Source organism: Beta vulgaris, chromosome 3 (assembly GCF_026745355.1).
Source record: "Beta vulgaris subsp. vulgaris cultivar EL10 chromosome 3, EL10.2, whole genome shotgun sequence".
Lineage (NCBI taxonomy): Eukaryota > Viridiplantae > Streptophyta > Magnoliopsida > Caryophyllales > Amaranthaceae > Beta > Beta vulgaris.
Window position 1 is genome coordinate 22,805,981 of NC_079204.1, and position 23,704 is coordinate 22,829,684.

The 23,704-nt window shown below is 36.6% G+C and overlaps 3 protein-coding genes across 4 annotated transcripts in view; all 3 read left to right on the forward strand.

The window, feature by feature from the left end:
- LOC104907984 (hypothetical protein) overlaps positions 1–11,939 on the forward strand; it is a 35,022-nt gene extending 23,083 nt beyond the window's left edge. The window contains exon 5 of the mRNA XM_010697015.4: positions 10,950–11,939. Coding sequence (XP_010695317.1) covers positions 10,950–11,683 — 734 coding nt within the window. The 3' untranslated portion in view covers positions 11,684–11,939. The remainder of the gene's footprint in view (positions 1–10,949) is intronic.
- A 7,711-nt stretch (positions 11,940–19,650) lies between these two features.
- Positions 19,651–21,742, forward strand: LOC125495853 (leucine-rich repeat extensin-like protein 3). 2 transcript variants are annotated; one of them, XM_057393668.1, is made up of 5 exons: positions 19,651–19,867; positions 19,951–20,230; positions 20,319–21,070; positions 21,205–21,483; positions 21,606–21,742. In XM_057393668.1, the coding sequence occupies exons 3-5, from the start codon at positions 20,531–20,533 to the stop codon at positions 21,732–21,734; spliced, it is 948 nt and encodes a 315-aa protein (XP_057249651.1). In that variant the 5' UTR covers positions 19,651–19,867; positions 19,951–20,230; positions 20,319–20,530; the 3' UTR covers positions 21,735–21,742. The 2 variants fall into 2 exon arrangements, with proteins under 2 accessions (XP_057249651.1, XP_057249652.1); XM_057393669.1 differs by having other exon boundaries at positions 19,951–20,226.
- Positions 21,590–22,932, forward strand: LOC125495854 (uncharacterized). The gene is made up of 6 exons (XM_057393670.1): positions 21,590–21,906; positions 21,996–22,178; positions 22,266–22,376; positions 22,469–22,538; positions 22,633–22,731; positions 22,809–22,932. Exons 1-6 carry the CDS (start codon positions 21,872–21,874, stop codon positions 22,905–22,907), a joined length of 597 nt encoding a protein of 198 aa, XP_057249653.1. The 5' UTR covers positions 21,590–21,871; the 3' UTR covers positions 22,908–22,932.
- The last annotated feature ends 772 nt before the right edge of the window (positions 22,933–23,704 follow it).

The window sequence follows — 23,704 nt, forward strand, 5'->3', positions numbered from 1 at the left end:
CATCTTACTTGGAGCTTTATTTTGGTTGTTGTTGTTTCTCTCACTACCAGGCTTAATGTAGCTTCCTTGATTGTTCTGTTACCCTATAGGCTTTGACCCTTGGTTGCCTGATTGGCTAAACCCATACCTTCCCTAATCACCACTCCCATTACCATTATGCTCTTTCCTTTGCTTGGTGAAATACTCAAACTCTCTAAGCCCCCCTTTTTTGGCAGTGATGATAGGTTACTAGATCTCCTTTACACTCTCTATCAGGATGGTTCTTGTTACACTTTTTACAGTTGTAACTCCTCTCAGAATGGCCCTTACCATTAAAGCCTTGACCATTCATTCCTTGGAAATTCCCATTCCCATTTCTATTCCTCTTAAAGTTTCCTTAATTTCCTCTGGCATTGAAATCTTTTAATTTCTCACCCACTACAACATTATTAGTATCACGCCTCGACTGAAGACCATAAATATGGGCTGCTCTCCCATAAACAACATCTAAGGGCACTAAGTTCTCACCACCTAACCCCAATTGGATTTCCTCTGTCAAACCTTGCTCAAATCTTTAAGACTTTAGCTCTTCAGTAGCTATAACCTCAGGTGTAAACCTAGACAATACTCTGAGCTTTCTGTAATAATACTGAGGAACAGTCATACTCCCCATCCTAAGGTTTATGGACTCCTAAGCCTTTTGTTTTCTCATAAAAGTAGGGTAAAATTTTCCTCTTTAAGCAGCAATAAAATAATGTCAATTAAACCCTTCCACAACACTATGTCTATTTTCATTTTCTTTTCACCATAAGTTAGCCTCATCTTTCAAATCTAACACAGCTTGACCTACTTTTATAGCCTCTGGACAGTTTACATCCCAAAAATCTTTTTGAACTCTCTAATCCAGCTCTCTAAGAATTTAGGGTTAACTTGCCCCTTAAATTACGACGACTTAATCTTAGATAATCTTTGAAACATGTCCCCTACAGGACCAGGACGCTCAGTTCTTTCTTGAGTCAATTTCTCTGCCAATAGGCAAATAGCAGAGGCTAAGGCACTATTGTTGTCTGCCAATCTACCTTATGACTAGAAATTTAACATAGATTCACTTTAGGTTTTGATTCACAAGTACTTGCCATTTACTATGAAGGCATCAATTCAACTTGATCATACAAGATAGCATCACAATAACATTCTATGGAATTCTAATAGCGCCAATTTCAATCACTATAAACCATCATCAACCATATACTCATTCATGAATATCATTCACATCAATAATATGTATGAGGACTTAATAAAAATTTATTCACAATAGCATAATAAAATATTCCCCATTCACGTACTAAAATAAATCCTTACTCAACTTCAATAACTAATTAACAACTTTTATTCCCCAAAATCATGATAATAATATTTTTCCAATCCATAATAACCAAACTTATTGCTTAACAAAGTAAAGCTACTCAAGAAAGAAATTTAAACCATTATAACTTAGCTACTTATTTGATAACTAATCTTAGAACATACATAATTAGTACATGGAGTTATATTATCAGTCTTATCCTTATTTTCCTTGTACTTCTTTGGAGTGAACATCTCATCTTCAAAGTCTCTCAATGTCATAGTATACGTAATCTGAATTTCTAACTCTAGTAGATCTTTGAATCTTCTTAGGTTGAGGCTCATCATCTTCTAACTCAAAATGACTATCACTATCACTATCACAAACTAGATCAGTTCTCATAATATCACTGTAGATGTCCTTTCGGGTCTGCCCTCTAGCATGATCAAACTCCTTAATGACCTCATCGTCACTGTCAGAGATGCCTACTTTTAACACACAATGCATGATAAACTCTAGGCTAGTGTCGCTCTTGCTTAGACTCTCCATTATACTCATCATAACTCAACATAATTAGGTTGTCGTAGCTTCCTACTCGGGTAGCTTCTCTATCAGTGATATCTAGGGGGTCTATTAACCAATGAATCAACATCTATAAATAAATAATACCCTCACTTAGCGTATACTCTCAACAATAAACAATAAGAAAAATAAATAGATAATTTAACGCTAGGAATAACGTTAAACAGCTAAACAAGAAAGAAAAACATAAACATGATGAACTAAATATTTAAATACAGACATATAATATTTCTATCCTATAAGCCCTTCATATACTATCCATTTCTCACAACATTAATAAATTAAAGTAAAAGTACTAAAATAAACAACAAATAATTAAATATATAATTTCGAAAAATTCTAAGAAGGAACCAAAAAGAATGAATAAAGAAAATAAAAAAATTTCGGACCCTAAACAAAATTCCGAATTTATTAAAATTTTCAATCTAAAATATTTCGAATCCCTTTTAAAATTGAAACATATTTCGAAAAAGAAAATGATTCAAGCACAATGAATAAGTAGGAGCTCGTTTTCTACGAAATTCATTTTAAGTAACTAGGCACCTAAAAGTTTAAGATTGGCAGGAAAGGCCAATAAAACCTAAGCTCCAAAATACCACTTTGTAACACCCCGGCGATTCTCTATTTTCAAAAATACCTTTTTTTATATATAAAACATATAGAATTATCAAAGCATTATCGCCCGTGTGATAACGTATCACCTTATTCAAAATTTTGCAGTGGAAATAATAAGTAGCTTTGAGAACATAATTAACTTAGTAAACCATGAAGTCAACTACAAACAAAAACCAAATGTAAAACCAACTTAAAAGTTAAATACTCAATTAATAATAAAAGTCAACTATAAAAGTATTAAGCTAAACACAAGATCTACACGAATCCGAACCCATGATGTATCATCTTTAAACCAGAAATGGTCGATGCAATATTGATCCTGAGAGACTGCTCACCAAATGGGTCAGCACAGGACCACTAAGGCACAACCATGATCGACAGACACAAAAGCACGTAAGCAAACCTCAGAACTACATAATCAACAATTAAAAAATCCTAACATGATACTTGTAAGCGTTAAAGTAGAGTTAAACAATAATATAATAACACTCCATGACAGACTAACTACACTGAACTTTACTTTACAACAGAGGTTAATTAAAATTTAGATTGAATATGCAATGGAAAAAGTTGTCCAAACTCAAGCAGTCTTTAATTTAGAAAATGAAGTACGGGCACGACTTCGTACTCTCATGACCAACTATATCGAGGTACAAATTAAATAAAATAAGACACAATGATCAATCCTGTCCCAAAAAACCATGGGCTACCACCACGTACTCCAACTCATACTAGGCCAACACTTCAGACGTGCACAAGTTTAAAGCATATTGCTATTCACTTTCCACTTTAAGTAATAAACAAATTATTTACTTATTATGACTCACAAAGTAAGACAACCAACATAGTCATCAAGGATGCATGAAACTTCCATTTTTATATTAGGATTAGAGAAGGTACTCAACAACTCAACAATCCAAGAACAATCTATTATTAGTCTCATAACCATTATTTATTTATCTAATGATCTAGGTCAACTATCAACCAACCTTTCTTAGGTGAATAACCAACTTACTTAATAAGGCTCTCGGTCCTCATAAAGTAAATAGAATAAATCCAAAGGGAACAACATGATTCAATTCCAGATCGAGTAACAACATAATTATTAATCCCTCATACAAATTAATAAAATAAAGGTCTCAATCCCATATGCTTGTATCAATCATCCATTCAAACAGAATACAACCACGTAGGCAATATGCTTCAAACAAAGACATAAAACATGTAACTCTACTTGGACATAAATCACATATGAATTATACATAGTTCCCTATACATCATACTACGTCAATCCTAATCTTAGGACACTAGTAGAACAAATGCTAATTGTCGTAGTCATTAAGTGACCTAGTGTGGCGGTTTTCACCGCGCAACAATAGGTAATTACCTATTGCTACGATTTTTAATCGCAACAATAGCGCAATGGTTCCTACCCAAAATCTCAGCAATATGTATGTTTTTTAATAAAAAAAATTAAGCCTGTTGCTGCAGTTTTGGGTAGGACCCGCAATAATGGGTACTGGTACATGTTTAAAAAAATACCCCTGACAAATGAACAAATTCACAATATACCCACAATGTTCCAGAAATGCACCATACACCCCTGACTTTTCAAAACTATGCACCAGATGCCCTTTTTATAACTGTCTTTAAATCACCGTTAGCTTTATTTACGATTTTGCCATTATTAACCCTAAACCTTAATTCTAATCTTAACGTTAACCCTAATATAATCCTTACCCTTACACTAATCTTAAACCTATACCCTTACCCCAAACCCTAACCCACCCAGCCCACCATCCCTCCACTACAGGCCCAACCCCCCACCCCCATCCCTACCCTCCCCCTCCATCGCCACATCCCCCTCCCTTCCACCGCCGAACTCTCCCATCCTCCTCCCAGGCAGCATCCCTCCCTCTCCCCCTCCCACTCCCCCTCTTTGTTCACTGTCGCATCAACTGCGATTTTCGCGGGGGTGGGTCGAATTTTTGCGCAGGGGGTGGGGGAGTCGATGGAGAACGAAGAGTGGTGGGGGATTCTGGCGGAGAACGAAGAGGGGGTGGGGGAGTCCGGCAAAGATCGAAGAGGGGGTGGGGGAGTCGACGGAGATCGAAGAGGGGGTGGGTCGGATTTTCGCGCAGGGTGGGTCGAATTTTCGCGCAAGAGGTGGGGAAGTCGACGGAGAACGAAGAGGGGGTGGGGAATTCTAGCGGAAGAAAGAAGACCAGGTGGGGGAGTCCGGCGAAGAACGAAGAGGGGGTGAGGGAGGCGACGGAGAACGAAGAGGGGCTGGTGGAGTCGACGGAGAACAAAGAGGGGGTGGGGGAGGCCGGCGGTGAACGAAGAGGGGGTGGGGGAGGTGAACGAACTGGCGGTGGGGGAGGGGAAGGGGTAGGGGTTGGGTGGAGTGGAGGGGTGGTGGGCTGGGTGGGTCAGGGTTTGGGGTAAGGGTAAGGTTTAGGTTTAAGATTAGGTAAGGGGAAGGATTAGATTAGGGTTAGAATTAGGTTAGAATAAGGGATTAGGGGTTAATGATGGCAATATTATAAATAACATTAACGGCAACTTAATGGAAGTTAGAAAAAGGGTATTTGGTGAACATTTTCGAAAACTCAAGGGTATATGGTGCATTTTTGAAACATTGAGGGTATTTGGTGAATTTTTCAATTTGTCAGGGGTATTTGGTGAAAAAGCCTTTTTTTTACTGCTTGCCATCAAATTTGATAGGAAAAAGTGCAAGAAGAGCATAAAGCATGCAAATTCAAAGTAATTACAACGAATACAAAGATACAAAAAAATCAACATATATTAAAAAAAAAGTAGAAGATAAATCTGAAAAACAATAACAAAAAAAAAATAGAAACCCTAACATCATATTGATTCTTAACTAACAAAAATGAAGAAAATCCAAAAAAAACTAAAATATTACCACCCTAGCCATTAGATCTGATAAATAAAAATAAAATTTAACTAGAAAGAAAAAAAAGGAAAAATGAAGACTCAAAATCGCAAAACATCGCTGAAACTTCCATATGACTTAAGAGCACCACCATCACTGCCAGTCTCCATCTGAAATCTATCACCACCAATAACAATATGACAACCACCAGATCTTCGCTGGAAACCGGATGAGTAAGAGGAAACTGGTGAGGCAAGGGAGATCTTCGTCCTTCGCTCCCTCGAGAACTTTGAAATATTTTTAACCTTCTTTAAAAGTGTTCAAAACCTTTTTTATCCGCGAAAGTGGTGATTATGCCCCCTAAGTTTACGTAAAAGTGAGATTAGACCCCTCAAGTTTCACTTGTGGTGATTGACTCCCACAATTTTACCCGATTGTGAGATTACACACTTATTATAATATTCAGCCATTTTCTCTTTAGTAAATATTTTTTTTTAATACTAAGATATTAGATTATACAACTTATTCTTCCTGGCAAGGCTATGAGGAAGATGAGAATGTTTGCATAGTGATAGGGTCTAATCTGAAGTTGTTTTTTTATTTATCTATGTATGTATATACTTAATATGTATAATTTGTGTATTTAAGATATTTCATATCATCATAAATGATTTTCGAATTTTTTTTACTGGTATTTTTCCTTAAAAAAACATTTGTAAAGAAAAAAATGGTTATATATACTAATAAGTGTGTAATCTCACATTTGGGTAAAGTTGTGGTGGTTAATCACCACAAGTGAAACTTAAGGGTTCTAATTTCACTTTTGAGCAAACCTCAAGGGCCTAATCATCACTTTGCCCCTTTTTTTATCATTAATACTTCAACCTTTAATGTCTCCTAGTATAATACTACCAAAGTAGTCATTAAAAGCCCTCAAAAATCCATACTTTGACATTTAAAACTCCATCATAAGTATATTAATAAAAATTCAGCAACTTCTAATATGTTTAAAATAATTGGAAACATACTTAATAGTCATAAGAATTAGAGTACTCAATTTTCATAAACTATAATATATTACTATAATTTCCAATTGATAAAACCCTAAAATCCATGTTTTGATGCTTAAAACCCTTAAACAAAATTAATAAATCTGAAATTTAATTACTTTGCTATAAAAATCATATAAACTAAAATTTATATTTAAATCATCAAAACTACAAATTTTAGTCATGAAAATATTAGCCTCAATCCTTAAAACATAAACTTAAGCATTGAAATAATAGAGGAGGAAGAGAAATGAACCAAAGAAGAGAGGTAGGAAGACACGCGACATGAGGGAGGACGCCGGCTGTCGACGGTGGCTGTGGCTGTCATCAGTGGTCGTGCGGTCGTTGTCGGCCGAGAGGACACCCGAAGAGGAGAGAGAGAGAAAATCGAGAGGGAGAGAGGAACAGAAGAGGCGTGAGAGAGAGAGAGAGAGAGAGAGAATATAAAAATTAGGGTGTATTTTTAGTGTGGCAAATTGTTTAATGAAGGGGTATTTATAGGTTCCCTCATTAGGAGTCCAATAGTGGTTTGAGCTTTGATGGGTTAGTTTAATGAACATGCTCATGAAAAGATAATAAAAGTTTTGGGCTCCTTTTTCCAATAATTAAAATCTTTTGTACTTGCACTCAACTAATTAAATATAAAATAACATTCAAAATATGACTAAATAAAATATTTGATCACTTAAAATAATTTCTTTAATTTTGAAATAGTCAACACTTTAAAAACTTAATTATTTAAATACTAAAAATATATATAAATGTACTTAAAATATGTTTTGTGAGGAGAAGGCTTGGTAGAGGTGGCTAGATGAAATTAAGGAGGTTCGGGCTTGGTGGGTCTGTGTTTGTTGTGATGTTCAATGTCGGAATGGTGTATGCATAGAAATGAGATAGAAAGAAGCATAAACAGGTGAGAGAAATTGGAAGGAGATATGAGATAGAAAGGTAGGGCCTAGGGGTAATTACTAATAAGGTTGTAAAATTATAGACAAATGAGTAACAACGTTAGGCTTTTTATGAGGTATAAAGGCATATTGTGTTATTTGTGAAAAACTCATGGGTACATGATGAATTTTAAAGAGATGGAGGGTACATGGTAAATTTTTGAAAAATTAGAGCGCGATTGGGGAAAAACCGTACTAAAAGTAATTTAAATGGAAAATGAAGTTTGTTGTTTCGATCAGATTTCGCACGAGCCTCATTTGCTTTGAGAGTTAATCAAATTGTTAATAAAAGAAATAGCAAAGTAATAATAACGAATAATGCAACATAATTAGAAATGAACACAATAAAAGTTTTTTTTCATGGAAACTCTCTAAATAAAGAGAAAACCACGAGAGAAATCAGTGTTACGCCAATCTACTATAGTGATATCAATTTATAGTATAAGTACACTGCTTTATTTGATTGGCCAAAACATTTGACACTGGATTAGTAGGCAATTTAGGGTTTCTTTACTAAAAAAAGGCAGAAAAAGAAGATGAAAGAAATATGATGAAATAAGAGAGGCGCATAAACGATTTTAGGGTTATAGCTAAGCGGAAGAGAGTTCATACTTTTATAAGGCTTACGATAGGAGTTGTTATCGTAGAAAGGTTGATGGTTTGAGAATATTAAGTCAGATTGCCTTCAGCTTGTTAGTTCCGGCATTTCAGTGATTTTTCTTGATCTTCTCAATACCTTTCTAACTGATTTGTAAATTGATTTATTGTCTTCTTGCTTCTCTCATTTGTTCTTTCAAGGGACTATCTTTCACTCCTCATTTCAAGGGATGCTCCTTAACTTTTTGACCCATGTGTTGAAATTAAAATATGTTACTTTCAGTGCTTAAAAACTATCCACATGGTATGTTGACCAGTCCGTTGTCAACCTTTCAGTTGGCGAAATGTTGATCCATTTATCGTTCCTGCCAATTATTTCGTTGTCTGCGACGAATTTAGGTGCAGTCCGTCACTAACATTCTGCCAATAATATGCCAATCTGTCCAATCATTTCACCCGACCATTTCATCTTGCTATTTCACCATCTATGTTATAAGTAAATGTCTTTTTTCTTCTGAAATTGTCGAAATTATTCGTAATAAGATACCCGAAGTGTTGATTTCAAAGGAATTGATTTATATGGGAGAGAAAGGGGAGGGAATAATGTGTCAAAGAGATGGGAGATTTTAATTTTGAAATTTTGTTTGTGTTTGGAGTTTGAAATTGTGAAAATTTGTTTTACTTTGATTAATAAATGGTGTAGATATACATTTAAAATGAGGAGGCATTTGGTTTGGGGGAAACTGGAAAGGGAGAGGGAATAGAACCTCTTGATTCCCTTTTATGTTGTTTGTTTTGGGGGTTTCTTTTCTCCCCCTTTCCCCTCCTTACCCCCAAATCCCTCTAATTTGAATACCCACACCCCCCTAAGGTTTCACATTCCCTTTCTTTGACTCATCATAGACCACCTCCTTGACCATCCAACCACCACCACCAAACCATCACAACCTAACCCAATCATTACCACCGCTAACCGGCCACCACCCAACCACTTCCTTGACCACCCACCCGCCGGCAACCCTAACCCGACCACCGGAACCCTAACACAACCACCACCAGGGAAGGACGCGACGTTGGGGAGGGGAAGCGAGAGGACGCGACGCTACTGGGTGGGGAGGGTGGCGAGAGGAGGCAACCCAAGCAAGGGGATGGGGAGGGTGCAACGCGATGCTATTGGGTGGTGCGACGCGATGCGAAGGAGAGAGAGGACGCGGCGCTACTGGGTGGTGCGACGTGATGCGAAGGAGAGAGGGAGGCGCGGCGGGAAGAGGAGGGAGAGGTGCGGCGGCTCTACTGGGTGGTGCGATGCGATCCGAAGGAGAGAGAAGACGCGGCGCTACTGGGTGGGGAGGGGGGTGGCGGCACTACAAGGGAGGAGGAACTGGTGGTGCTATGGTGGAAGAGAGGTAGGAGGAAGAAAAAGAATTTGTACCAACCAAACAACACTTAACATCTAAGGGTTTTGCTTTCCTTTCCCTCTCTACCCCTTTCTTGATTTCATTCCCTTTACCCCATGACAACCAAACGCCACCTGAATGGTTTAGATTACACAAGTTGTAATGCCCAATTCTTAAATTTTATTCAAAAATGATGTGTGGTTTCGCCCTCACATCCCTTGCTAAAATCAACCAATGTTTAGGAAAAATTATGTAAAGGAAATCTTTAACGAGTATAATTTTTACGTGTAGCTAATTGTTTGAAATAAAGGTTACTAACTCATATGCACGTGATGCGTGCGACAATATATTAATATTAATACTGACATTAAAAAGCGCTAGAGACACTAATATATATTATTTTATTGTAGTTTAATTTGATCATTCACAACTTTCTTTTCAATGTGATAAACAAACTTGTATCATAGTGTATTATATGTTGATATTATTGGATGACATATGCTAATCTCTTTGATATATGTTTAATTTATTGCTTAACATTACATTGAGAAATTGGATGGTATAAACCTATTTCTTTAATATATATAAAATATAAACATATTTTTAAATAATATATCTAATAATCATGACATATTTCTACATAAAAAAATTGATGAGATGGATTATCGCATCTAACACAAACGATTATTACGAACCTTTAAATAAATAAATGATAAATTATCCTAACTGATATATACGACTATAATAAAAGCCAAAAAAATAAAAAGAGTATTATCCTCTTATTTTTCTTAGTATGTTTATGAATTGTTAAATGTATGTTATTTTGAAATAGTAATTGCAATTCGAACTTTAGGTACAAATAAACTTTGTAAGCTTTTACTTTGTAATTGTTTGGAATCGCTTCAATTATATCTCTTTAATTTTCAATCGAATATTTCACATTTAAAGCATATTTTTTAAGGAAAGGTTTAATGCATACATTACACCTTACTATAAGTTAGGAAATCTTAACCCTCCTTACACATAATTGTAAATAAAAAAGAATATAATATTTTAAGATTATCATTTTTTAATAAATGAAGGGCATAAAAGTAATATTATAGTTGGACACCATAACTCCCCCTTAGCTATAACAAGATGTTTTGCCAAAATTCATGTTGTGTACTTTAAATTAACGATAACTCATTCCTAGCAAGTACAATGCATTTAATTGCATGATTTAAAAAAATAACCAAGATATTACCACTCTTATTATAGAGTCTAGGAGTAAATTGCAATTTTATGAATGATATAGCTACATATTGTATCAAAAATGGATATCTAGAAGCGCATTTAATTGGTGTTCGTCTCTTAGCAACATAAGTTATAATATTTTTTAGATGGAATTTGAAATATGTTATGGGGAAGGTTTATTGGATAACTTTGTTAATTTTCTTGGCCTACGAAGAAATTTTAAAGCATTATCAGTTAATGGTTTGTATTTTACAGTACCTTATTGATTTGTACTCGTTCTAATTCTATTATTATGCATGTGCCTAGGTATCTCTTTCACTGGCTACCCAATTATTGGATATCAAAATAAGATGCAGTCTTCCGGTGGGTGTCTTAATAACCAAAGTAAGATTGTTGATGGTTATTGTGTATGGGACCCGAGACTAAAGGGTCCGTTGTCTTGGAGCAATGGGTTTACTTTGCCTATGAGTAAGGTATCAAGCTTCATTGAAGACATAAAAAAGTTGGTAATTATAGAACCAACGTCCTTATGTGGCATTGAAGTTTACTTTGGTATATTAATGAGGTATGTCAAGGCCTCGTCTGCATATTTGGGGAAAGACGATGATGGTATTGACTTTGATATTGCTTATTATCGACCTAAAGATGCTTCAGGTGATCGGCTAAATGGAGACATTATTGATGAGATCGAGCAAATCGCTATATTGAAGTATGGTGGCGTGCCACACTGGGGAAAAAATCGTAATGTAGCTTTTGAAGGTGTGATCAATAAGTTTAAGGATGGAGAAAAATTTTTAAGGGTTAAGGAAAGATATGATTCTTTGGAATTGTTTTCGAGTGACTGGACTGACCAAGTTTTGGGCTTAAAACAAGGATTAAGCATTAACAGAATGGGATGTGCTCGTGAAGGCTTGTGTATATGTGACTCAAATGATGATTGTGGTTCTGAATACTATTGTGGCACTGGCCGAGTCTATGTAGAGGCTAAAGTTTGTAAGAAAAAAGTGAAGCACGCCTATCTTAGACAATCATGTGATTAATCTCTCAAATTGAGTGAAAATTTGAAAATCAAATGATACTTTTTGGTAACGCCAAAAAGATCTATTCTTATCAAAAAAACATGGACAAGAATAAAACCTACCATGTGTCGCTCCTTTCATGCTATTTGTGACGTACATTTTCTCAAATCTTCTTAAGTTACTCACAGAATGTTGATGTAACGATTTATAATAAGTCTCAAACTTCTGAAAACTTACTTTGTAAACTATTGTGTATCCACCAAGCTATAATTTTTTATTTTGTGACAAACTATTAACGCCAACTAATGTATGGTTTTCCTCATTGAATGAACTACAAAATAATATGATGATCCACAAACATGGTTTTGTCCTAAAGACAAAACCATTCATCATTGCTAGACGTCACACACTCTCATTTACTCATATATATAATTTTAAAAATGACGAACAAGTTCCCTTAACAAAAGGATTAAAATCAGAGAATAAAAAACATCATTTCCTCTTATTAGTGATTCTTTTTTTTTTCCGCTAAATTTAATCAACATATATATAAAATTCTAATTCCACTTATAATATATTATATAAAGGTCGTGAAATCAAAGACTAGAAATAATAGTTTTAGATTAATCAAAGGAAATTACTTTAAAAGATGAAGTAATTTGATTGATTGTTGATTCGCAAGTTTTTGTCCTTAATGATTAAAAATAACATTCTTTATTTAAAGGATACTTTTGAAAACATTGTAATTTGCAACTAATAGCATCTTTTTTGATCTCAAACTATAACAAAAACACTTTTAATTTCACTTAATTTGAATAATACATTTGACATATAAGTACATACAATGATACGAAGCATCACCCGATCAGTCAACAACTAGTAACTATATATTTATCGTAACAGTCAACTTACAAAATCTGATTTTATTTTGATGATTCTTCTTATTTTCATTCTTTAACTAATCCTTTATTTTTTCTTTCATGGATAAAATGATGTTATTGGTGGCTACCCAATGATTAGATATCAAAATTAGAGGCAGTCTTCTGGAGGGCATCTTGATAGCTAGAGTAACATCATTGATGGTTGTTGTGGATGGGATCTAAGACTAACACTAGTAGAATAAATGCTATTTGCTGCGCTGATATTGCTGCGGTATTACCTGTATGCAGCAATATAACACGCAAAAAGAAAAAAAAAATTGAAAATTACAATATTGCTGCGGTTCCCCGCCAAAAACCGCAGCAATATTAGTCAACGGGAAAATTTTGAAAACATATGGGCCCTTAGCAGTGAATATTGCTGCGGTTTCCACGTGGCAACCGCAGCAATAATTTAAAAAATAATTTTTTAATATATTGCTGCGGTTGCCACGTGGAAACCGCAGCAATATTCGCTGGCAATCCAAAAAAAAAAAACGGACGCGGGTTTCTCACAATACCCTCACACTCTCTAACTTTCTCAGTCTCTCAAACTCTCTCACAGTACTCTCTCAAACTTTCGACCCCCTCACACACTCTCTCTCTCTCCTCCGGCGACACGTTCGGTCTTCCGGCGATTTCGCAACAACATTCCGGCGTCCCCTTTCGTTTTCCGGCGTTTCGGTCCGGCAGTTCTCCTCCGCCGCCTCTCTCCTTCATTGCTTCAGCGAATCGACTCCGGTATTCACTCCCCCCTTCGTTTTCCGGTGCTTCTCCTCTGGCACTTCTCCTCCGGCGCCTCTCCTCAGAATTTTCGGTGCATTCAAGATTGTTCGTCGCCGTTTTGTCATCTTAGGTTAGTTTTTTTGTAAATTTTTCTTAATTAGTGTTTTAATAAATTTTTGGCTTAAATTGTAGTTTAAAATGATTAGTATAAAGTATTATATGCTTAGTTATAAGATTTGAGTATTAAAAACTGATTTTGTGATAATTTTGCTTTAGTTTTTTATGCCCTAATATGTTATACGGGATTTGTTTTTGTAATTCTTTGTTGAATTGATATGAATGCAATGCCTTTATATTGATAGACTTACCAATGGGAGGGGAAGGGAAATCTAAGGAATGGTTTGGTATTTGTTGTTTGATGATAACTTGAAATCGCTTGAATGCGATTATTGTTTGGCGAATATTTGGAATCACTTGAATGCGATTGTTTTTATGTACACCATATTGCCTAGATACCCGTTCAAGACTTACTCATTAGGAGTAAGTCTTGAATAGTCCCCGTTTTGGGACTATTCTTAAACGTCACATCTCACTTAGGTGGTGAATGTGTGTTGATTCTTTGATTCTAAGTGAAATACGGTTAGTCATTTCCCTAATTTGTTCTCCGGGTACATATAAGATAAACAATTATCTTTTATCGTGTACTTGGAGAACTGTAGGGAAATGCTGCCGAATTTTACTTAGAATCAAAGATGATACATGCATTCACTAGTGGGATTGGACGTTTAAGGATGGGTTAGGTTGGAGTGATAAGGACCCAATGGAAGCATGCATTGAATATTAGTTTGTTGTATGTGTTGGAGTTATGTGAATTTTAAATTGATAATAATGTATGTAGTTGGTTTAGAAATGGATCGAAGTTGGATGTATGGAAAGCGGAATACGTTGGAGTTCGTAGAAGGTGTAATGAGTTTTGTAAACGTGCTGTAGAACATCAACAACTTACTTGCGAGGCTGAGATTTATTGTCCATGTGTTGATTGCTACAATGTGAATATGATTTCTGATATTAGGACCATAAGGGATCATCTTATCCGTCGTGGATTTAGGGCTGAGTATTATATTTGGTTATGGCATGGTGAGCAGGGAAAATATACTCAGGATAGGGTTAATGTTGATGTTGGCACTAGTAATTCATTAGAAATTGATATGTCGAATGTCGGGGTTGAGAATGAAGTTGTGGTAGAAGATCATGTTAGGATTGAAGGCGATGATGTAGTAGGTGATGAAAATGACAACGGAGATAATAGTGACACTGAGGATGAAGAGTTTGGTGATCGAATAGGTGAGATGTTGGAAGGGGCTCGTGACCATTTTAATGAGCGGCCACGAGTGTTTGACAGTTTGTCTGAAGCTGCTGGGAAACCCCTTTATCCAGGTGTACAAAATACACTCAATTGAGTGGGATTTTAACTCTTTTCAACATAAAAGCGAAACATAATTTGACTGATGTAGGCTTCACAGAACTCTTAGAAGCTTTACATGATATGTTTCCTGAGGGTAATTTGTTACCAAAATCTACCTATTATGCCAAAAAATTAATGTGTCCTTTGGGTTTGGAATATGAGCGCATCGATGCATGTCCGAATGATTGCATGTTGTATCGAAATGAGTATGCGGACCTTTATGAATGCCCGAGGTGTGGTAAGTCCCGCTACAAATTGCCGGATGGGGTTGTGCCGGACCGCAATACTGGGCCTTCTGCGAAAGTGTTGTGGTATCTTCCAGTTGTGCCAAGGTTTAGGAGGCTCTTTTCTATTAAAGAAGATGCACAAAACCTAAGATGGTATGCTGATCGCAGAAAGAAAGATGGGATGCTTAGGCATCCAGCAGATTCTCCTCAATGGAAAGCTATCGATTCCAGATATAGAGACTTTGTTCAGGAAGCTAGGAACTTGAGACTTATTTATGTACGGACGGAATGAATCCTTACGGTACTTTGAGTAGTCAACATAGCACTTGGCCTGTTCTTTTAGTGATATATAATCTTCCTCCATGGTTGTGCATGAAGCGGAAGTATATTATGTTGTCTCTTTTAATTTCTGGGCCTAAGCAGCCGGGAAATGATATAGACATATATCTTGCACCTCTCATCGAAGATCTCAAAAAGATGTGGGACGAAGGTGTTATGGTGTTTGATGCGTATTCTAACGAAGATTTCAGGCTTCGTGCTATGCTATTCTGTACTATAAATGATTATCCTGCTTATGGGAATTTATCGGGTATAAGGTCAAAGGGAAAAAGGCATGTCCCATTTGTGAGAATGGCATGGAGGCTACACATTTGCCACATTGTGGGAAACATGTCTATATCATTAATAGGCAATTCCTACATAGTTCTCATCCATATCGAAAGAAAAAACACATTTAACGGGTTTGTTGAAAATGGTCCAGCTCCTATACCGTTAACTGGAAAAGAAGTTTATAATCGTGTTAAGGGGATGGGAACAATATTTGGTAAGGGGGTTAAACCTTCGGAAGACGATGGTGTCGTTTGGAAAAAAGAGTCTATATTCTGGAGACTTCCTTATTGGAAATATTACCAGTTAGACATTGTCTCGACGTAATGCATATTGAAAAAAATGTTTGTGATGCAATTATCGGTACTCTGTTGAATATGCCAGGAAAGACTAAGGATGGTCTTAAGGTTCGTAGAGATATGGAGAAATTGAAGATTCGGCCTAATTTATGGCCAAAGGTTAAGGAAAAGGCTAAGAAAGGAAAGGGAACAACAACGTATTTGCCTCCAGCTTGCTATACATTGTCTAGGAAAGAGAAACGATTGTTCTGTGAGTGTTTATACGGTATTAAGGTTCCCACTGGATACTCATCTAACATGAGAAGACTTGTTTCCATGACTGATCTGAAATTAATTGGGTTGAAATCTCATGACTGTCATGTGATGATGCAAGTGTTTTTGCCGATTGCAATACGGGGATTCTTCCAAAACATGTCAGACTTGCTATCACGAGGTTGTGTTCATTTTTCAATACCATATGCAACAAGGTACTTGATCCTGATAGGTTGGATGCTTTGCAAAATGAGGTGGTGATCACACTTTGTCAATTTGAGATGTATTTTCCACCTTCTTTTTTTGACATTATGGTTCACTTAGTCCTTCATTTGGTAAGGGAGATTAACTGTGTGGTCCTGTGTTTTTAAGATGGGCATACCCTTTTGAGAGACATATGGGTTCTTTGAAAAGAAAGTGAAGAATCCAGCATGACCAGAGGCGAGTATTATTCAAGGAACAATTGCCGAAGAGGTTGGAGGATATTGTTCTTCTTATTTTGCTAAGGCTGTGACGATAGGTCTTCCAAAGTCGAGACACGAGGGTAGATTAGAAGGCAAAGGTGGGGTCGGAATGCGACATATTGCACCTTCATTGGATGAGTTGCATAAAGCTCATCTTTTTGTGTTGCACCATGTTACTGAAGTTAATCCATACTTAGAAAGACATATGCGTGAATTGCGTCACAAAAATCCGTCAAAAGGGGAGAGGGCATTGATGAATGAGCATAACAGGTCGTTCATTGACTGGTTTCACAATAAAGTAATCGGTGAATTGTCTGCAAATAACCATCATGTACCTGATACAATTAAGTGGTTGGCATACGGTCCACGTGACAGTTTTAACTCCTATGAAGGATATGATATCAATGGTTATACCTTTTACACTGAACGTCAGGATAAGAAATCAAAGGTGGTCCAGAATTGTGGGGTTTCAACGATTGCATCATCTAGGGAGTATGCGAGTGCAAAGGATAAAACTCCGATTGATGCTACACAATCATATTATGGGATCATTCAAGAAATATGGGAGCTCGATTATTGTGACTTCACTATGCCTATTTTTCGATGCAAGTGGGCGGATAATAGACGTGGTTTGCAAAAGGATGAGTGCGGTTTTACTCTGGTCAATATGAGTCGTCTGCGTGACACTGAAGAACCTTTTATCCTCGCATCGCAAGCAAAACAAGTGTTCTATGTATCTGATCCCGTAGACACTCAGTGGTGCATTGTTGTTAATGGTAAAAGGCGAATTTTAGGAGTGGGTGATGTTGACGACGAAGAAGAATATGATAAGTTTGATGACATCCCCCCTTTCTCAATCCAAATGACGATATGATGAATGTGATTGATACTGAAAATAGTTACATGCGAATGGATCACCAAGAAGGTATAACAGTCATTGAGCAACCTATTGACCAAAATTAAAGGTAAAAAATGTTCTATATGAGTAATTTGGCTTGTTTTGAATTTTGTTACAATGATGTGATGATGTATATTGTTTTAAATTTCGTTAACACTATATCTTGTTTTATCTATATGCTACAGATATGGCTAGTGACGATTCGAGCGAGCATTCATCGGATTTCTGATGCCCCTTTTCACCCAGAAAGGAAAGCCTGACCAGGGAGAGGCCTGATCGTGAGGCAGATGCGTTAGATGCATGGATGGAGAGATTTTGAGCTAGAGGCTGATAGGAATGCCTTACTTGGCATTGAGGTGACAGGTGATGGGCAGCCACCCCCGTCAGGTTCGCGTTTATTTCAATTTTTTAAACATTCATTATGTAATTTACTTGTTGTTCTCTAATTTAATTTTCTTATTTTGATTCTTAGGTTCAGGTCAGACCACTACATATTATGGTGCACAGGGAGCGGGAAGAAGTCAAGTGGGAATCCAAAGGCAACACGAAAGAGTAAACGAGGTCCCATGATGAATCTCCACAACACAGGAGATATGGTCTTAGAGTTCGATGATTTGGGAAGACCAACAGGTAAATAGATGTATTTTATCATACTTAGCTTATTACAATTTCATATTTGGATTTTTAATTGTTTTTTACTAGGTCCATGGCGAGCCAAGTATGGTGTTTGGATCGGTCTTTCTATACGGAAGCTGAACCTCAACTGGTCATGAAGACACATTTCTCCTACCTTGTTGGATGTGATGTGGACAGACACTATGGTAAACAACTCAAACATATTATATATACTTAGTTTGATGTATTTATAGGTAGATTTGATTGCAAATACAACATATAGACTAGTTGGAACCAAAATTAGCCCTTTTAGGCCATTTCGGCCTTTTTCTTCCCAAATGAATGAAAATGATTTGTTTCATGCTAGTTTAAGTATAAACAACTCTAACATATCATATATACTTAGTTTGATGTATTTATAGGTAGATTTGATTGCAAATACAACATATAGACTAGTTGGAACCAAAATTAGCCATTTTAGGCCATTTCGGGCCTTTTTCTTCCCAAATGAATGAAAATGACTTGTTTCATGCTAGTTTAAGTCAAAACAACTCTAACATATCATATATACTTAGTTTGATGTATTTATAGGTAGATTTGATTGCAAATACAACATATAGACTAGTTGGAACCAAAATTAGCCATTTTAGGCCATTTCGGGCCTTTTTCTTCCCAAATGAATGAAAATGACTTGTTTCATGCTAGTTTAAGTCATAAACAACTCTAACATATCATATATACTTAGTTTTATGTATTTATAGGTAGATTTGATTGCAAATCAACATATAGATAGTTGGAACCAAAATTACCTTTTAGGCCATTTCGGGCCTTTTTCTTCCCAAATGAATGAAAATGACTTGTTTCATGCTAGTTTAAGTTATAAAAACTCTAACATATCATAATACTTAGTTTGATGTATTTATAGGTAGATTTGATTGCAAATACAACATATAGACTAGTTGGAACCAAAATTAGCCTTTTAGGCCATTTCGGGCCTTTTTCTTCCCAAATGAATGAAAATGACTTGTTTCATGCTAGTTTAAGTCATAAACAACTCTAACATATCATATATACTTAGTTTGATGTATTTATAGGTAGATTTGATTGCAAATACAACATATAGACTAGTTGGAACCAAAATTAGCCATTTTAGGCCATTTCGGGCCTTTTTCTTCCCAAATGAATGAAAATGACTTGTTTCATGCTAGTTTAAGTCATAAACAACTCTAACATATCATATATACTTAGTTTGATGTATTTATAGGTAGATTTGATTGCAAATACAACATATAGACTAGTTGGAACCAAAATTAGCCATTTTAGGCCATTTCGGGCCTTTTTCTTCCCAAAAATGAAAAATGACTTGTTTCATGCTAGTTTAAGTATTAAACAACTCTAACATATCATATATACTTAGTTTGATGTATTTATAGGTAGATTTGATTGAAAATACAACATATAGATAGTTGGAACCAAAATTAGTCATTTTAGCCTATTTTGAAAAACAGAACATGTTTCACCTTCCCGACGAGGTTCGATACAAGAAGCTCTACTTGTCTGCTCTGAACGTTAGATGGAGGGATTTTAAGAGCAAATTGGTATCTGGCTGGATAACAATGACGAGAGTTAGATCAAAGAAAGAGAAGTTAGGTGATAGTCCGCCTGACGTATACAAGCACATCAAGAAGGAGGATTGGGCCACTTTCAAAGAAAAGATGATGTCAGATCATGCTATAGTAAGTTTGTATTCTTATTATTAACTTGGTTTTATTGATTTAAATAATATTATACTAACTTAATGTGTTTTTTTATTTTGCAGAAAAAGCGAGAAAAGGCGCTTGAGAGCGCAAAGAAGAACACACATCATCACCACTTAGGTCAGAGGAGTTATGGAGATGCTAGAGAGTTGTGGAGGCAGGAGAAATTCGGTCCACCTAGTTTTGATTCTGGATCGTCTTCTAGTACACCATCCTCCTCGGTGTCCTCCAGTTTTAACCGGGGTGATGATTGGTGGTGCGCGATGCATAAGAAAGATCCTGTTACTAAACAGAGATTCATTCCAGATGAGGAAACAAAGAAAGCAGCTGACAAATACGTATGTATATCATTATAATTAACTTTTAGTTTGACATGAATATTTTTTCATTTATTAACTACATTATTACTGTTAACTTGCTTTTTGGGCAGTTGGAGTACAAGGAGAAGCAAGCCAAGGGTGAGTTCATTCCGGTTCGTAACAGAGATGCCCTTTTTATGGCTCTTGGAGAGAAGCCAGATCATCCGGGTCGCTGTTACGGTTTTGGGGGTGTTAATGTTGGCTATACCAAGGCTTTTGGACACGTACCTCGTACGCACTATAGGAGATCGATGAAGAACAAGAGGAGGCACTCATACAGAAAATGAGTGAAAGGTGGAGGGAGGACATTGCCACATATATGCAGAATGTGATGATTTCACCTTCACATCCATCTACCGGGCCATATTCTTCACCATCTGGTGGGCCATCTCCTTCTCATGTACAGCCACCTACTCAGTCACCTGGGCTGTATCATTTTTTCCCTTCACCATTTGCTATGCCATCTCCTCCTACACAGCCGACTCAGCCTCCTATTCCAACATCTGCTTCACCATTTCCTGGGCCATATTCTGGGCCATCTCCTGGGCCATACCCTGGGCCACCTCTTGGGCCATCTCCTGGGCCACCTCTTGGGCCATTTCTTGGGCCATATCTTGGGCCATATCCTGGGCCATCTCCTGGGCCATCTCCTGGGCCACCTCTTGGGCCACCTCCTGGGCCATCTCCTGGGCCATCTCCTGGGCCACCTCCTGGGCCACCTCCTCGGCCATCTCCTGGGCCATCTCCTGAGGTAGCTGCTTCACAGCCCACTCATCTATGTACTCCATTATCTGGATCAGACACTCATTCTCCTCAGCTGAAGGTACATATAATTATTATATATACATGTGCTTTATACAAAATATTATCTTATATACATGGCGCCCTATACAAATAATTATCATATTTACATGTGTGTTTTATTCAAATAATATCAATATTACGTGTTGCTGTTAGGACGAGGTTCCATGTCGATTGTATTTGGTAGATCCAACTAGTGGAGAGACTTGTCTAGTGGCAGATGCATATTCTTATGCTTTTGATGAGACCACTACAGTTCATGGGTCTAGAATGATGAATGATCACCTAAAAGTGAAAATTCATCGAATTATAGAGAAATATGGTCATTTGCCACTACCTGTTCCCGTCCCTGCATATGAGATCGACACTACAGCTACTGCTTTGGGTACTTGGGTGCAATGGCCAAAAAATTTAGCACAAATGTTAAGTGATGAGGTAATTTTCATATAGGCCTCTATTTTTGTAAATATAATAGCTTTCAATTTAAAAATTTCATAATCTTATGCCCGTTTTGAAAAATAATTATTAGGTTATACCGACACCTAAAAAACAAAAAGGGATTTCGGGGGAGGCTGTTAGATCTTCTAGCCAGTTGCATTCATCAGCCGGTTCGGCTTCTCAGTTTAGTCCAGTTATCGACGATCGATCGTTCTTGGACTCCCTTACTGAGGACTGCAGGGAGTTAGCAGATACGCTTGCCCTTGCCGTCGCAGACGATGATGCTGTTGGTGTTACCTTGCCGAGATCCTTGTTCCATTATTTGACAGATGATGGCACCGCTTTTCTGACCAAGGAGGATATTGGTCAGTTTTTGAGAGGAGAAATGATTAATATTTCTATTATCCAAGTCTACATGAGGTAACAATAATCAAAGTTATGTTTTTTTTAACATTTAATTATATGGTAGTTGTATTTTTCACATATAGTTTACTTTTGCCAATTTTTAGGGCTACGCAGTCGGACTTGGCTGGATTTGGGGATTCTATTGGACGTGTTTGTTGGATGTGTCCACAAAGCACCGTTATGGAGTCGCATTCATCATCGGAGGAGGTAACAAAGTACATTCTGCATGCTATGGTTGGATGCGTCGATGTAAATGCTAGTATCATGTTCGCGCCAATCTTTCAAGAGTAATATTCTTTCTTAATATCTACAAATATTTATTGTTGCATGATATGTGATTTTTCAAGTAATTTTGTTGTTTAATCTTTCAATAGCCAACATTGGATGCTACTTGTCATATGTCCCTTGCCTGGGATAGTTTATATCTTCGATTCTGCCAGCTATCACAAACAGCGGAAGTTAAAGCTTAAATTGCCTATGATAGCGTAAGTTGATATATGTTTGATATACTTTATATGAATTGAGATGGTAACATTCCACAATTAAGGACTAAATCAAACAATGTTGTGTTATCTAGTGCTTTTAGGAGGTTTCGGATGAGCGGCCACAAAGTTCGTCGAGAGAAGCTTTTGTGGAAATATGTTGAGGTATGTATTGATCGAATTTCTTGATTCAATTTAAAGCTTACTTTATTCTCATTATGCGGTAATTTTTCTCATTTTCTTATAACTTTTGATAAAGTGCCCGCAACAACAAGGAGGCACGGAGTGCGGTTATTTTGTGATGCGGTACATTTTTGACGTACTCGCTTCATATTTTGGTTCGTTGGATATGGACAAAGTAAGTTTATATAATTATTCATTTCATATTTAATATATTTTAACTATTTGATGCTAACTTTGGTAAATTATTTTCAGGTTGCTCAAACCTTTACCAAAGATCCTTATACGGAGGATCAAATCAATGAGGTGAAGAATAAGTGGGCAAGATACTTTGTTGATGAGTGCATTGCATAGGTTAGTTTATGTTAATATTCTTTTTTTTGTTCTAGCTAACTTTAGACGAACATATACATTATTGCAACTTGTACAACCAACTTTGTAGTGATGGATTATCATGATATATAAATATTTTTGTTGGATTATTATGGAATTGTATTTATGTTGGTTGGGTTGAATATGATGTTGGTTTGTTGGCTTGAATATTGGATGATGTATGTTGGAGATCATGGTGGTTGTTTGATGGATTTTTGATTTGCTTGGATGGTGGATTCGGAGATGTTATTGGTTGTTGTACAGGTTAATTAAGTCCCTATTAAGGGTTTATCCAATTTACAAACGGAGCTCTGCCGAAATTTATGCAGAAAATTTATTAGCATATTGCTGCATAGCTTCATCAAGGTTGCATATAGCTTCCTCTTCACTAATATAAAACAAAAAAAAAATAAAAAAAAAAAGGTAATATTGTTGCGGTTTCTGGCCCAGAACCGCAGCAATATTACCTTTTTGGGCACTTATGCACACAATTCCTTATATTGCTGCGGTTTGGTAATTAAAACCGCAGCAATATTACGTAATATTGCTGCGGTTTAAAACCGCAGCAATATTTTTAATACCTATTGCTGCACCCTCAATTGCTGTGCGCCCTATTCCGCAGCAATAGGGCACTTTTTATCCGCAGCAAGTAGCCTTTTTTCTACTAGTGTAAAGTGTCCGTTATTGCCTTGGAACAATGGGTTTCACTTTACCTATGAGTATCAAGCTTCATTGAAGAGATAAAGAAGTCGGTCACTATGGAATCAACATCTTTATGT

Bases quoted from the DNA above. Each gene is read 5' to 3' on its own strand.
- LOC125495853 (XM_057393668.1), top strand. From the start codon at position 20,531: ATGAGTGAAAGGTGGAGGGAGGACATTGCCACATATATGCAGAATGTG. The intron at 21,071-21,204 runs GTACATATAATT...TGTTGCTGTTAG, and splicing joins CTCATTCTCCTCAGCTGAAG to GACGAGGTTCCATGTCGATT. The intron at 21,484-21,605 runs GTAATTTTCATA...AAAAACAAAAAG, and splicing joins CACAAATGTTAAGTGATGAG to GGATTTCGGGGGAGGCTGTT.
- LOC125495854 (XM_057393670.1), top strand. From the start codon at position 21,872: ATGATTAATATTTCTATTATCCAAGTCTACATGAG. The intron at 21,907-21,995 runs GTAACAATAATC...GCCAATTTTTAG, and splicing joins ATTATCCAAGTCTACATGAG to GGCTACGCAGTCGGACTTGG. The intron at 22,732-22,808 runs GTAAGTTTATAT...AATTATTTTCAG, and splicing joins GTTCGTTGGATATGGACAAA to GTTGCTCAAACCTTTACCAA.